Here is a 16446-nt window from a genome sequence, read left to right as displayed (position 1 = left end):
ACTAGTTTTTCAAGCATGAAACTAATCTAGCCAGTCTGCAGGTCATCTGTTTTTCAAAATACCAGTCCTCTAACACGCAACGTGATGAAAAATACATGCTGAAAAGAAAAACGTAGACAAATCTCATGGACTTGGATGAAACACGAGCGTTATCACGCTGCTGATACAAGCAAAAACTGGGTTTCAACACATAACAGGGGTAGAACCTCATGATTATGCAGCATTTTTATCTTTGGCTAAGCCAGGAACAGCTCTAATTGCAAAATCATATATGCCTGCAGGAAGCAAGGACTTAAGAAAAACAAATGAACAAATTTTCTATTTATTCTCTTCCCTAAAACTGGTATTATTTATATTTGTGAAAAAAAATTACAGAATGGATATTCATGTCCCTTGTAGGCTTCTACTGAACCTTATGTATAAAATAAGTCATGGAAAAAAAGTACGAAAAATTTCTCCATTGTACTGAACCTTACGTGCTATCCTCGTTTTCAATCATTTCCCGAACTTCATTAATGACTAAATGTGCTTTGTGACCACCGATAACCTCAGCTTGCTTCTTGCCGTCTTTCCACAACTGTAACATAATCATCCTCATTAGTACGGTGAATAAATAGAAAACGGGAAGAAGGAACACCCAAAGTTCCTCAAAGATGTCTCACCGATGTACGAGCTTACCTGTATAGTTGGCATCTTCTGCAAGAGATGAAAGCACACCATGTAAAAAAGCACAAAGAAAACCAAAATGTCAGTCAACATTCTGCACACATATATATGTCGAAGCAAGGAAACAATAGTAGGATTAACATATCTATGGTTGTATGATCACAGAAAAAAAATTGGAAGCTCATCATGTTCTGGTGCATAAAAAGGAAGAGGATGGTTTTAAATTGTGAGCACACGATGCACGGTTTGTAGTATAGAGTTAGTCTTGAAAAGATTACACAGATAGCATTGAGTTTGCTAACAAAGTTCAAAACGCATATAGCTTTGCACATCACCCCTCCTGCTCCCTCCCAACCTCCATCCCCCTCTGTCTCAGTCATACTCGTAAGTGAAACAACATTAACTCATTCAAATGATGTCCACGACGACAAAACGACTCAAAACCTACATAATTTGAAGAATATAGATCACTTCACTGATCCATTGCAAAGACTTTCGTAACTAATGACAAAAAAGCCTTGTGCAAGCCAGAGTAGATTTTGGATTTTTGAATGTTAGTCAATTCTGTGAAGCCATACACTAGACAATTGATGAAAAAGTATTCAGCCCAAACTTACATGACCTACTCCTACACCAATACAAGTCACGTTGACATACTTTTCTAAGTGGGATGAAAAACTTACAGTGACATCAGCACGTTTAACGAGTTTGTGTGGAACTGAATTGACATCAACAGAATAGAACTTCAATCTACAGAAAATAAACTCAGATTCAGAATTTATTCTGCATTGCGGAGTTGTAAGCCAGCGAGAATGGTAACATACAATTGATTTTTCTAAGTACATAGGAATCTCATATATGCATGTACATATGAATGTATTTATTATTAACATGAATGCCTGCCAAATCTCACTGTGCTTTGAAATATCTTTTTGATTATCTGCATATAAATACACAGATGAGATTTGGGAGTTCACTAGAGAGAAGTATATAGGAGAGAGCTGATGCAATTTTTATTTCTGTAATTAAATGAAAATTTCTACTTGTACCCAATGTTAAAGCCGCTTTTGCAGATTGTAAATGGAAATCCCACTGTAATACTGTCTTAAATTGAGTACCTAGAATGATGGTTCTAGAAACAAGAAGGCACAGATTTCACCAGGGAAAGCATCTTAGTAGAGTTTCAAGCTTTATTGCAAGCTCTCCGATAATAAGCACATCAATCAACAGTGTTTTGACAATTGACAAACTAAAAGAAAAGAGATTTAGTCCGATGAAATACCTTCATTGCGTTCATAGATGAAACTCAAAAATTGAAATAAAGAGAAGGAAATATCAATGTTAAGAAGTTCCAATGTGAGATTGTTTTATAATAATCGACAGAGATGGCTAATAAGTGCGTTACTAACCTTGGATAGTACTCAGCTGCCAGCTTCTCCAATTTTGGCTTCAAATATATACATTTTCTGCACCAGGTTGCCACCCTACAAGAATATCCACTCCCACCTCAGAACCCATTTCAATGCAAGTTCCGATTTTTGTGTCGAAAACAAGGAAAACCTACCAATTCCTATATGCCAAATCACAACATTTTTAAGCAGGTCCATATTTAGTAATCATTTCGTTGTTTTTCATTTACTAGATACCACCATCAAATGAAAGCTGAAACCTAAAAACGAAATGGTTTTCGTATGAACTTAAGCACACATTACAAGTCCCAAACTTCCCAATAAAGTTTTATGCATTTCCTTTCACTTCAGCATGGCAATGCAAGCCAAAGCCCCCACTTTCTTTTCTCTCCCTAAATTTTCTCAGCAACCAAATACACCCCATTGAAAAACCCACCATACAAATATCCAAAATTTCATCAATCCAAACACCAAAATCGAAAACCCAGAAACTTACCAAACGACAACAAACGATTCGTCGAGCTGCTGGGCCTGGGCAACCACCCGATCGAACTGGGTCTCGCTGGAAATGGGCGCGAGCGCCACCGTGACCGGTGAATCATCCACCTCCTGCAGCGACCCTTCCTGGCTCAAAGCACTCAGCACAGTAATCCGCCCCCGGATTTCATCAAATTTACGGGAGAATACCGGGGGATTTGAAGAGCTTGGCGCTCTGAGCCTGAAGCCCAAAATTGAAACTTTGGGCGAAGCTGTTGGCCGGTCACGTGAGGCACTGGCTCTCGGGAGCCGGAGAGTAGGGCGCGTCGTCGGTACTACGGACATGCTGAACAGAAAGAGAGAGAATGAATCTGTTGACTTGGGAATTTTAAGGACCGTTGAGACTTGACCGAGGATTTGAAGGGGTAGCAGGGGAAGGGGGAGGCGGTAGTGAGAATTGGCGGCGCGTTTGACGGCGTTAGTCGATGGAAGGTTGGTGGGGCCCGCATGGCCTGACCAAATCCAACGGACTGCAGAGGCTTGGACTGTTCGTTCGAGCGGGGTACGGTGAGATTTGCTGAAGTGACTTGTATTCAGCGCGTAAGGTTGCCACGTCGGCTAGCAGTTAGTTTAAGAACAGCCGCCAATTTTGTCTGTCTGTCTGACGGTTTTTGGTGTTCGATTGGAAGCCAAGATCCAAGGCCCAGACACACAACAGGGCCCACTAGTTTGTTAGCAACTACCGAATATCAATCTACAGTACATTTGTGTGTAATCAACAAATATTTGATACTTGAAAGTATCAATAATGTATAGCAATTCTTTTTTTTTTATGTTGACTAGCTTGAATTAGGTGAGAAGTAAATTAATTGAAGAATATTTGAATTAAGGCGCTCCAACTCATACTATTGAATCTGTTTACAAAAAAAATTAAAATAAAAGTTGGGACGACATCAATTTCTTAAGTTGTTTATTAATTTATCTGAATCGAAACTAAAAACAATTTATCAAAAACAAAGAGCTAAATTCCCCCAAAATCATATGAAGGTACAATTTGTATGATGGGTTGTAAAATCCCGTTCTTGAATTTCATTAGTATAATCTACGTATTGGTATTATAGAGATTTTATATTATTTTTTGGAAAATTAATTATTTAAAATCCGTAGACCATTCGAGGTCACAATTTATATTGTCGAATAGATATCGAGATCACGAACGCATAGGCGAAAATTGTTTGCGAATCCGGATTATAACGGTATAGTTATGGACATTTGAAGTTGTTGCTAAAAAAAAAAAAAAAAAGAAGGAAAATGCCACGGGAGTGGCTAAAAAGGGGGGAGGAAAAGAAAGCCACGGGAAGGTGGTGAGAGAAAAGAAGAAAAAACCCGTTTTGGGGCGAATTAGACCCGTTAACCTGCAAATTTGACCCGTTCATATCTTCTTTATCTGATCTCTGTTTTGAGTGATCTTGGTGTCCATGGAAAGCTCTTGACGAGCCCTACAACTCTGTAATGTTAGTTTTTCCATTTTCTTATCCATTTTTCCAGTTCAAGACAGCAAAGGCTTGTGGGTTTTCCGGCGGTTTTGTCATTTTTCCGGCAATTCCGGTAATCATTTCCCTTAAGTGAGGTATGAAACTTCATCTACTCTTTTCAAGTTGGTATGCTTGGTTTGTGTTTTCGTATTCGTTTTAGAGTTGGATGTGTAGAACCCTAGAAACCCAGTTTTCCCCAATGAAATTGGATGGTTTCAGATTAGAATTTGTTGTTGGCCTAGTTGTGAATAATGTTTCCCTTGTTGAGCTCTAGTTACCACGTAAATTTGAGCCTTTGTAGTTAAGGTTGAAAATTTGGGTTTTCAAACCCTTCACCATGGCTACCATCGCGTGTAGCGGTGCGTGGAACTGTTCACGAGTGTTGTCTAAGTACCAAATACCTTCTAGTGACCCTATGAACCTATGTCTAGATTTGTTTCCTGAAATTCAATTGTTTGGTGTGGTGATCAAATTGGACCATCACTTGTTTGTGTGATTGATGACAATCCGATTGTTGGATCGTTGTATAATTTTGTGAGCACCATAGTTATCAGTTGTTGGACGTTAGGAACTTACTAGTGAAAATCTAGTGGTTGGATCTTACGGAGCAAGTGATGTAAGATCATGGACCATACCTTTGATCGACAGTTTGATTCTCATTAAATGTTGTCGTGGGAGATTTATGAGAGTTTTGGGCATGTGAATTTATCGAGAGAAATCTAAATGTGGACATGTGCTTTGTTTTTGGCGGTGATAGAGCTTGATGCCTTGAATTCCATGCTAGAGTGCGTTAGTGTGGACCTCAGATGAGTGACTTAAAATATGTGATATTGGTGATTACCCTATTTTCGTGATTGTTATCCTATGTGGATATGACTTGGTTTTATAAATATGTTTTCTATTGAATTGTTATTTTTAATGCTTTGCCATTGATTTAAGGTTATGAAATGAGATTTGACATGTATATATTGAAATATGGTTTGATTGGTTTGATTGGTTTGATTGGCATGTTGTGATGAAATGTGATGACTAGTGGTAGACTGTTAACCCGTGATGATGGGGATTTGTTGCTTCGATATGGTTTCATCTTCCGCTTCATTGATTCCTTCTAAATTTAGTATTTGTGCCTTATTTCCCTTGGTTAAGCTTTTGTAAATTAAGTAACTTGTGCTTGTCTCATTTCTTTGAGCCATTGTATATATGGTTGTTGGCCTTCCGCGATTCCGTTGAGTGATGATCCGGAATCGTATCCACTCGGATTCCGTTGAGAGATGGTTCAGAATCCCTTCTATTCCGTGATTCCGTTGAGTAATGGTCCGGAATCGTATCCACTCAGATTCTGTTGAGAGATGGTCTGAAATCCCTCATACTCTGCGATTCCGTTGAGTGATGGTCTAGGGTCGTATCCACCTCTGGTTTCATTGAGTTTGGATTGAGATAGCTTCAAAGAAATAGGCTTTGGTCGAACTGCGTCCCTCTAGCCCTAGTTTTTAATGTACATATGAACGATGGATTTTGAGAATCTTGTGCTTGGAATTAGAAAAGTCGATGGATGTTTGGGTGACTCCTTCGAAGTTGTCAGTGACTTAATTATGATTTCATAAAGCATGATTCTATACTTGATGTTTATAGATTGTGATCGATGTCACTAATTTTACATGCAAGAAATTGATTGATGATTTTGGTTCTGTTAAGTGATCCGGAACCCGATATGGTTGGATTCCGTTGAGTGGTCAGGAATCGTATCCTGATTTGGATTCCGTTGAATGGTCCGGAATCCCTACTCTTACTCGTTTCCATAAGTTAGACTTGTACCCTGGATTCGAGTGAATGGGAATTACCCACAATAAATCTTGTGAATATAAATTAGAATTATCAAGTTATTACTTGAAATCCAGGCAGGGAATTATAAAGAGAAGTCCTTTATTAATTTTGTGCATTGAGATGTGATCTGATTGACTGATTAACATAATTAAATGTTAATACCGTGCCTCCTTGATATCATGGAATGGGTTACTTGAGATGATTGTGGAAAGATGTTGAATATGATTGTTATGAAAATGATTAGATCAGTGATCAATGCGACTAGAGGATACTATTGTGCTTTATTGATTCTTTGATATATTACATGATATGAATAGTGATTTTATGTTGAAACATAATGATGTATATGATGGATGAAATAGAAACCTTGATTGTCATGCTGGTTGTTATGTAGTTTGAATCGAATAATTCATGCTCGTCAAGTTCAAAATGTTTGATTGAGGAATGTTATGCATTTTGGCTTGAACATATTGTGTTATATGTCGGGTTATAGTGAAATTGAACTACGAATGGCTTGATCCTTATTGAGGGTACGTAGGCAGTCTAATGAAGATGTTAGATGCAACTATAAAGTATACAAAAATTTATTACGCATTTGGTTCTCAAGTTGTGTTTTGCATATCCTGGTGTCGGGGTATGTCAAAGATACAGGTAGTTGGTGACGTCATGTGTCGAGTCTGGACGTATATCGAGATTGAGGCGTGACATGGGTTGTTTCTCAATGAATTAGAATTCCACCACCAACGAATAGTCAAATTCCTTGAAAATCATGAGTTGAATTTCTAATATTGTGTGACCAATTTGTGTTTTCATTGACATATGATTAGTGAACACATGAGTAATATGTTTAATTTTGATTATTATCACGAATAATAGTTCACAACCATAGAAGCCAAACTCACTTTAACCTTGTCCCTAGACTATCCTTAATTAAAGTATAATTTTTTCTTTACGAGTGAAGCAGGTTTGAATGCATAAGCAAATCTTCTTAGTTGCTCGAGTTACAAGCATGTCTTGCATTTATTCTATTTAGCACTTATTTTTCAGAGCAATAAGAGCAACAAGACCAATTGCACACTACTCAAATTGTGGATATATAATTATACTAACTTATTGACTGGTGTAGCAAAGTGTAATATTACTTCAAGCAATATAAACTGGAAAACAAGATAAGGAACGCAGGATACAAATTTAAAGCTAACTCAAAACTGTGAATGAACGCCACGAGATTATAGATACTTCAGCTATGCAGGGCTTCTCAAGTTCTCAACAATTTTCGAAATGGCCGAAAACGTCCCGAAGGCAGACGACACGACGCCTACTGCTATAATTATAATACAAAGTGTTCCCTGGAAACAGCAGAAAAATGCAGATCAGAAACCATGAAAAGCTCCAAGTATATAACGTTTATATTAAAGCATTGAGATTGCTCTCTTCTATCTAATAATGCGTTTGCGTTCGAGTCTGCCAATTCTTGAAAACCAATGCTAACAAGCTACCGTAAAACAGACGTACCTGAAATCGAGTTATGCGTCCCCTCAAGATGCTCAGATAACAAGCACAAGGAAGTATCAAAGTCTGCAAGTAATATATTTGTCAGCGTAGTGCGTAGCTGCTTAACTCGTAAATGGATATAAGAAAATTTGGAATTATATTTCCTGCAATTACGTGCAAAGTTACTACCACAAGAACAGAAGTTTAAACGAAAACTTACTACAAGCATTGTGAATAAAGATCCAATCAGTGACATCACGAGACCTGCAATAGTTTTCGTAACACTTTTAACTAACACAATATGACAACCAAATGGTTACCGAGAGGCATAAGTGAGGCGAGGGATATGAATATAAAGGGGGGAATGCAAAGAAAGAAAGTTCAAGGGAGACTTACCAAAGAAGGGGATGCAGAGACCGACAACCAGGGTAGAGACAACGAGTGCTGTTCTAATTAAGATTGAGTATATGTAAGACTTGTTTGCTGGTACCAGCTCCTCCAGACTCATTGCAACGGGAGACATAGTTAATGCATATGTGGGTCTAGTTAAGGAGAGACATATGTAAGTTTTTTCTCGTCGTTTAATTTTGTTTGTGTGCGTGTGTGTAGATGTTGAGCAACAAAGGCATACAATATATTCACATGTGGTTCCAGTTAATGTTTTTCCGAAGACACAAAATAAATTCTAGACTGCATCCATTGTGTGCGCATCTGTGATATATGTATGTGCTTGTGCATCAGATGACATTCATTATCCGTACAATCTGCAGAAAAGGATATTTGGTAAAGGGGTTGACCACCTGTAAAATAACACCGATTATAGTATTAGCAACCAGTTAAAGGAAAGGCTCGCAACATGCATAAAGAACGCAAAGTTAAAGTTTGAGGCTAGGGAAACGAAAACTTTGATGAGCATACCGTAGTCCACAGAGCAATCTTAGACGCGACTAAATTGTGAGGCATGTTGAGAGTGAACTGCGACTGTGTTGATTCTCCAAACATCGTGTAACCCATAACAGCAACTCCAGCGTACAAGAAAGTGCAAATACAAAAACTTCATGCATGGATAACAAATCCAAGTGAAACAATGGAGTTAAGAAGTTGCAATTGTTTACAAACTGTAAGACTTGACGAAAATTTGAAATTTCACCAGAAAAGGCAGAAAACATTTAAAGATATTTATTAGTAAATTAAATGAAAAGATGGTTCAGCATAGCTTACCATGTTAAGAGGATTGCAGGGTATTGGTTTCGCTTTTCCAATGAAGTATAAATGTTTGGGAAAACAGCATGTCCTGAGTAGCAGTAACCATAGAGTCCCATAGCAACAGGAAGCGTTGCAAGGTTCAGGGGTGTTCCTTTGCTCTTAAAGCCAACTCCATCTACTAGACCAACCCAAAAGAGGCAAAGGCAGACCAAGATCGATGCAACAACTCCACCCGCTGGAAGCAAAAAAAGTAATATGTAAGAGTTCCTTGAAAGAACAGCATGCATTTGGTTAATGAAGTCTTATTGCGATCGAACAGATTTTCTAGCTTCACCACTAACATGGACAAAGCAAATTCATTTCAGACAATTTTCAGATGCATAGGATACATAGATTATATTCAACTTTCTGAACTCACCTGAGATATAGCTAAGAACACTGAGGTCTCGAAGCCATACAGTAGGAAGAACAGCAAGGGTGGTCGCAATTGCAAATAAAAGGTGAGCATCTAACACGAATCCGCCCAAACTCAGTTGTGCATTTGGAAATAGTGAAGACAAGTTATCACTCTCCAAAATTATATATTCTATGCAACAAGCCTGCAGGTAGAAAAATTTAAAGTCGGTGATCTACGTGCTTAGAAAGATAGAAAAAAAAACGCCTGAGATGTGCGCAATTTTTATTCAACGTCTCAGAGCAGCAGGACAATGTGATGATGGATATAAGAACCAAAAGAATCCGTTCGACTAGACAAATCGATCATTTGGCTACACAATCATTTAATCTCAGTTCTAAGCTCCTAACAAAAGAATTTTTTTTCCTGTCCGACAACAGCTAATCTGGTCACCATCTGCATTCCAAATTCTAATTCACAAAGTCTGAAGCCCCTAAAAGCTAAGAACCTCAATCAAACATGGATCTCAAGGCAACCTTGAGTAGAGTTTTAATAAGATGTTGTGACAAGGAGCTACGTGTTACGGCCCTATATCCCAAATATCTATCTCAATCGTTGTGATAAGTTACGCGAGGAGTTAGATAGAGACATGGAGATATATTCTGGTATAGGTAAGTTTTGAATGATGGTACTCAAGAGATGATTTTCACACACATTTCTTACTGTCTTACACACCCCTCTTTCTTTTTGGCTATCAAATTGAATAAAAGAAAGAAAAAAACACTCTAAATTAAACAATGGTGTGTAGAAGGAGAAAAAAATGTGCAATTTTCATTTCCCTTTTGGTATATGAACACCAAGGCAAGAACCACCTGCCTCTTGAATGTTTTCAATTTTATTGAGTACAGGCACTTAAGTGCTTTGATCTAACAGTCCTCAGTTGATTAATTTGAGTATTTGGATTTTAAAATAGGGTAAATTACACTTTTATACCTCAGGTTTAGGGTCTATTTCAATTCCTTACAACATCTTTAAAACATTTCACTTTCACACCTTAAGTACTATTTTATTTCAAAATAATACATCTGTTACATTTTCCATCCATTGATCTGTTAAATACTGACGTGGTTGCCACATATATGCCACGTGGCAAATAAATTTTTTTTTTTAAACCTGAATTTTCTCAAAAAAAAAAAAAAATTGAAACCCACCTCTGCAAGAAGAAGAAGAAAAGGGAGGAAGAAAGAAAAAGAAAAAAAAAATGTCCCTCATCCCCCCCCCCCCCAATGACCCAGAAGAAGAAGAAAGAAGAAGAACCCAGAAATCCCTTCCTCCCCCCCCGCCCAGCGACCCTCCCCCACCCCGACCCAGCTCCCTTCCTCCTTCTTCTTCTTCTTCTGGGTCGCTGGAGGGGGGACAATTTTTTTTTTCTTTCTTCCTCCCTCTTCTTCTTCTTCTTGCAGATGTGGGTTTCAATTTTTTTTTTGTTGGGAAAATTCAGGTTTAAAAAAAAAATTAAAAAATTGCTTAAGGTATGAAAATGAAATGTTTTAAAGATATTGTAAGGAATTGAAATAGACCCCAAACTTAAGGTATGAAAGTGTAATTTACCCTTTAAAATATGTGTCAGGCATTGGGTACTTACAAGTACTCCAAAAAAATGGGTCTATTTTAGTAATTTCACCCATGGACTAATTTACATAAGTGGTTCACAATATCAGATCTAGATGTGGGAACAGGAATGTAAGGGTGGTCCCCACTGGAATCCAGCTTCTTGTTCTTTTTTAATCATCCCATGGATGTGTTCCATTTCAAACCAAACTACAGAGTCACGGACATAGGTAAATGATCACACAAATAATATAAAGGAAAATACTCACTCAGTCAAGTCAGCTGTACTTACATATAATTCCACGTACAGTACTATCTGCACCCACAAAAACAAAAACAAATCACTTAAACGACAGCAATTGCAGCCATTCAACTCAAATCTGTAAATCCACTGTAATTTAATGTCTTCTTTTCTTCTATGATTCCTGCTTTTTATAAGGTTCGCTAATACAAGTTGGTCTCGTTTCTATTAAAAACGTGATAAATATTTGGTGCTTGTATATAAATATGGTACATAAACTATAAGCTAGCTTACCGAGATGGCGATTCTGCCTCCAATACCAAATGCAGCTTGGCCAATGTCCGGGTATGTCTCGAGTCCAGGTTGGCTGTCCAAGCAGTAACGCAGGAGCAACCCGGTGTAGAACGAAAGCACTGCAAAAATAAGCAAAACGAGGAGCCCGAGCCATCCTCCTTCCTTGACTGCATATGGCGTCGAAAGGATTCCAACCCCGCAAAGAACGTTAATTCCTGAATCATCGAAAATGGTCAGTCAATCCTGATGGAGCCTTGAATGATGTCACGAACAATTTACACAAGCCAAGCAATGTAATTGGTGCCAACATTTTGTTACTTATTTAGCAGATCTTTTCATGTGCACCATGTGCAATAGAGGCCAACCCTAAGCAACCACATCAGCTCATGGGAAATAAATACAGGATTTGCTTGTTTGGATGCTCATAAATTGAAGATATTAACAGGATATGTACAAAGCAATGAGGTAATATGCAGACACACGTTATATAATATTCCTCAGATTTGAAAAAAAGTTGGTAACTATATTTTATTCCTCAGAATGTTTTGACAGGTAGATTCTACTCTATCCCGGTGTATATACCAGTGTTCTTTCGAGATGTGTACTATAGGAACACCGCGATATACACCCAGGAACCGGAACAAGAGTCGGACCACTACTGAGTTTAATTGAAAGGATATGCCAGCATATTTTCAACGTTACATGACATGATTGGAGTTTGTGGTCCCTGCAATTTGTTTGCTAACATTAACATATAGTGAAGCTCAAGTGGTTGTAACTCTAAATTGTGACAACTATTAAACTTCAATGGATATGCGTTAGGACACACAAAAAAAGTCTCATTATATATTGGACATCCTTGAGAACAATAATAGTAGGACATCCTTTGAAAGTACTCGAATTTGGAGAGTTGTCAAAAGAGACTGAACTCGTGACCAAGAAACAGTTCCTGGACTTAAAAACAGCGTTATAGCAACCAATTTCGGGCATAATGCAGATGAAGGTAAACCGATATGTACGAACATATATGTGCGCAAACATTAAAGTTGACACTTACCATTAAACACAGCTTGTGTAAAGGAGCTCTGGCGAGACATCGGATACTGGTCATGAGTAACTCTGGATGCTTTCTCATCTTTTCTAACAGAAGTCCTCCTTGGCAAAGGAGGAAGCAGAGAATGAGAACTGCGTCTCTGCGGCTGTTGTTGTTGTTCCTTATCTGCGAGTGTTGGTAATGGTTTCGGCAAGAAAGGCAATGTTTCGGGAGTGTGCCTTCTTGTTAGGGATGAGGAAAGATATGAACTTCCTAGTCTTGACAATGAAGGAGTGCCCAGAAACCCAATACCAGGGGACGGTACACTACTATACAGATCAATAGATTGCCTGAAAAAGCAATTGCAAGACAATTAAGTTTTAATTTGGAACTGATGATCGATGAATCACAAGAATAAGAGAATCAAACAAATATTTATCACCCGTCTAATTTGTCAATAAACTTCTCCAAAGACAATTCAAAAAATCAATGAGCAAGTCACGAACTAGTTTCACTTCAACTTTACTAGAAATTCATTTCAGCCAGTAGCCAAAATCATACCACTCCCTTTCGTTTCAGCAAGTATAAAATGAAAGGATGCAAGAAAAACAAAGAACAAGTACTTTTCATGTGTGCTCTACCGCCTAACAATCTGAAACTAACGTGTTCTTCTTTTGGCTTAAACAATCCGTAGTGTTATAAGCAGCCAAATATTGATGTTAACCCTAAATTCTAGAGATTCCCAACTTCAGTTTTGGCTCAGCTTCCTTAAATTGTGGCTCTGATTTCTTTTCTTTGTATAAACTTTTGTATGTAGAAACAAAAGTTTACGATAACACAACAAAACCTTATCCCACTAAGTGGGGTCGACTGTATGAATCTACCAAATTTTACCATTCATGTTTTGATTCCCGGAAGAAACTCACCTATAAAAATAGTAAATTTCCTTTACGACACATATTACAGTGGTAAAAATTCTAATTGAACAAGGACAAAATCAAGGAAAATTATATGGGGGAGAAAGAGAGAACCTGTAACTTTGAGGCCATTGAGTGTTGTAAGAACTGGGATTATTCGGCTGCCGATTCTCAGCAAAAGATTCGGCAGAAGAATCCGTGTTGCCTCCGTCTTCAATGCTCTTATTGAAGTCCTTTTCCTCATCATCTTCCTCCTCACTCTCAATGTAAAAACTCCGATCTGAAACCGAGTTATTCATCTTCTTCTTCTTCAAATCTTCTTCTCCCAATCACCTTCTGCAGAAAACTCGCAAACACCAAGAGTCCTATGAAAAATAGTAATCAGGTAAAAGGGTTTGCAAAATTTTAACCGACCCAGTTGAGAAAACCAGTGAAAAATCATGAATCCAATGAGAACAAAGGAAGTATTATGGCACATTTGCTCGTTTGTTTGATGCTTGTGGCAGAGAGTTAGTGGTTTTCTTTGTTTGGAATTAACACAACGTGAAAATTGTTTAAAAAACCATAAATTTATTTATTTTCCAGCTAATTAGCTTAAATGATAGAAACAACTATCTAAAACTTTCATCAAAATAAATAAAACCAAAACAAATATAAAACATACAAAAAAGTTATAGGAAAATAGTATAATTAGATTGGTAATTTGGTAGAGACATAATGCGACACGGATTTAGCAGAAGTTTTAGGCTCAAGTTTGAAGTTATCAAAAGGAACTTGCACTCTGTTTGGTTTCCGAGAAAATAAAAGATCCGGAAAAAAGGCTGAGCAAGCGCCGGAGTCAATGATTCCTGCATTTTGTTAAACTATACAAAAAATCCAATTCAGCTAAGCTCGGGTACTGTAATAAATTAGAAATATGAGAAAAATACAAGAAGAAGGGACATCAGAAAATATGACCCAAAAATTTTCTTTTCTTTAGTGTAATTTTCCTCCTCGGTTTTCTTGGAAACCAAACAGGAATTGTGACAGATAATTCTATCTGGTAATAAATACCAGAAGGAGAAATTAATTAAGGAGAGCTCTAAAGGCAATAAGTGGCATGCTATGACAGGAGCTCCAGAACAAAAAGTACAAAGGAAGTAAAGAGAAGTGAACCTTATTTTTCTTAGATTTTCTTGCTTTTTGTTTCCCGGGAATCGAAAAGGAGTTTTGGGTCTTTTCTGGGATTCGAGAATACGTAGAAAGTCGAGATTGGCAAAGTAGAAGATTTCGAAAAGGCTCTGGCTTCTTCTCAGAAGATGCCTCCAGGAGCAACGAGAAACAGAGAGAGGATGTCTGCAGGCCACTTTCTGCACTTCAATATGTATATATAGAAAGAGAGGAGGGGTCCGGACTCTGACTCTCTCAGTCAACACATGGTAAATTGGTAATGTTACTGTGAACGAAAACAATTCAGATATGATCGGGAGTTTTTCCCTTCTTTTTTCCTTGTTCAGGTAAAATCAGTGATTAATTAATTTGTATAGTTTGTTGTATTTTCTAAAAAAAAAAAGTTTGTAGTTTTTGCCTTTCCGAACACAAACGGGTCTTTTTATTTCTTTCTTTCGTTTTATTTGATTGACTTGAGCTAATTATTTGAATGATTTCAGCTAATTTTTCTTATTGGCCGCAGAAAATACGGGCTAAAAGAGGTTGACAGATAGCTAGGCAGTGTAAAAGCTTTTGACAAACAAAACAAAATTGTATAGAATGTGTTTTTATAAGGTTTGACAGAAACAAATGGAAGTGTATGTTTTGCGTTATGCTTTGCATGTTTAGTGTTTCCTAAGAAAAATGTTTTCTTTTTACTTAGTACTACAATTTAATGACATTGTGTGAAAATTTGATGGTCTATAAACCGTTCCAAACAAACCATCGACTCATGTTTGAGTATTATAAAATAACTTTGCACTGGTCTATTGCTAATAAACATTCCGGCCTCATATAAGAACGGAAAACTTGAGAACAAGAAGTTTAATACCATTTTCTATCATCCCTTAATGCAAATGTATCCTTGTATAAAAAAGAAAAATGCTTCTTACTTGAACGATTTAGATTTGGTATTGAAATTGGAGATTTATTTTTTTATTTTTTAAATTTTTTTTATCCCATTGGAAGTTTTAGTTGTTTTAAATTATTGGTAGGTTAACTCAAATAGAGTTTGTGTGACGACCTGTCCTGAATTAATATATATTTTATCCTCGGATGTGTGGAATTGACGATTATACCCTCAAGTCGTAGTGACGTGGATGTATGTTTATAGTTTTAAATTATATTTTAGCAGACGTGAGTAAATTATACGCGACGTCACGAGAGCGTTGACTTGAGTGAGGACCAAATCGGGTTCGTAACGAAAATGTTACGAATGAACAGGTGAAATTGGGTTGGTTTCTTTTGATTATATCCCATTTGCATGGACCTTAGACATTGTAGCCCAACCAGGGCTTGAGTTTTTTAGTGGCCAATCCCGTAACCCACACACACAGACACATACGCACATGCAACCTTCTTCTCTCCCCTCTCTCTCGAAATTTCCTTCCCCTCCGTACAACCGAGAATACTCACCCTTAAACTAAACCAAAACTCTACGGATCGAGCTTGATGTTTCCAGATTCTTGCTCCTCTCGAGCTCTAGAATCCAGCGATACCTTTTGTTTGGTTATTTGACTTCGAAAACCCGAGAACTCGTAAACTCCGGCAAGGTGCTCTGCTACTCCATCATGATCGTGGACGTTTCACAGAGTTTTAAAGCTTAAGGGAGTTTTAAAACTACTCCATAGAGACTTGGGAACAATTTTTGGAAGGTTTTGGACGTCGGGATAGGTCAGTTCCTTGAGTTGCAGTTTTGATCGAAATATTGAAGGATTTTCTGATTATTTCCCGTCGGTTTTAGGATTTCAAAGTGGTAAGAACATGTTCTACTCGTTCAGGGCTTCAAATCCATGTAAAGTTTGTGAAATTTGGTTGAGATTTGAGTGAGATATTTAAGTTTGAAAATTTTCCAGATTCCGGCGACGCAGCGATGATCGGCGCAGGAATCCGACGAACCATTGGAGAATGAAGGAGAATATTCCGTCAACTTTGACGGAATATACTAACAGCGTCAAGTAAAGTTAACGGTATATGCTACTATTTAACGGAATATTCCTTAACAGTGTTAAAGATTCCGTCCGTGTGCCAGGCACGTGCCTGCAAGTGAGGGCGCGTGGGTTGTCTGAAATTTTTTCTAAAAAGATGGGGATGCTTGTGGTGTTGAGTAGGCCACAATGGTATATTCAAACACCCTAATTGAGCAACGTATGAGAA

General features: G+C 37.7%; 2 protein-coding genes across 3 annotated transcripts; both read right to left on the bottom strand.

Annotated features, from left to right (window-relative positions):
* Positions 1–292: 292 nt before the first annotated feature.
* LOC103429414 (thioredoxin-like 3-2, chloroplastic) lies at positions 293–3162 on the bottom strand. Its single transcript, XM_008367597.4, has 5 exons — positions 2572–3162; positions 2076–2150; positions 1350–1416; positions 679–696; positions 293–577 (listed from the first exon to the last, which is right to left on the bottom strand). The coding sequence occupies exons 1-5, from the start codon at positions 2895–2897 to the stop codon at positions 473–475; spliced, it is 591 nt and encodes a 196-aa protein (XP_008365819.1). The 5' UTR covers positions 2898–3162; the 3' UTR covers positions 293–472.
* Positions 3163–6989: 3827 nt separating this feature from the next.
* Positions 6990–14442, bottom strand: LOC103432784 (amino acid transporter AVT1C-like). 2 transcript variants are annotated; one of them, XM_070824859.1, is made up of 13 exons: positions 14257–14442; positions 13216–13437; positions 12209–12534; positions 11152–11366; positions 10909–10932; positions 9030–9210; positions 8627–8846; positions 8324–8459; positions 8186–8205; positions 7802–7941; positions 7626–7669; positions 7427–7489; positions 6990–7260 (listed from the first exon to the last, which is right to left on the bottom strand). In XM_070824859.1, exons 2-13 carry the CDS (start codon positions 13398–13400, stop codon positions 7156–7158), a joined length of 1659 nt encoding a protein of 552 aa, XP_070680960.1. In that variant the 5' UTR covers positions 13401–13437; positions 14257–14442; the 3' UTR covers positions 6990–7155. The 2 variants fall into 2 exon arrangements, with proteins under 2 accessions (XP_070680960.1, XP_070680964.1); XM_070824863.1 differs by having other exon boundaries at positions 13216–13466; positions 14257–14440.
* Positions 14443–16446: the final 2004 nt, after the last annotated feature.

This window comes from Malus domestica, chromosome 01 (assembly GCF_042453785.1).
Source record: "Malus domestica chromosome 01, GDT2T_hap1".
Taxonomy (NCBI): domain Eukaryota; kingdom Viridiplantae; phylum Streptophyta; class Magnoliopsida; order Rosales; family Rosaceae; genus Malus; species Malus domestica.
Note: the sequence above shows the minus strand (reverse complement) of the source record. Positions and strands in the feature narration are given on the sequence as shown.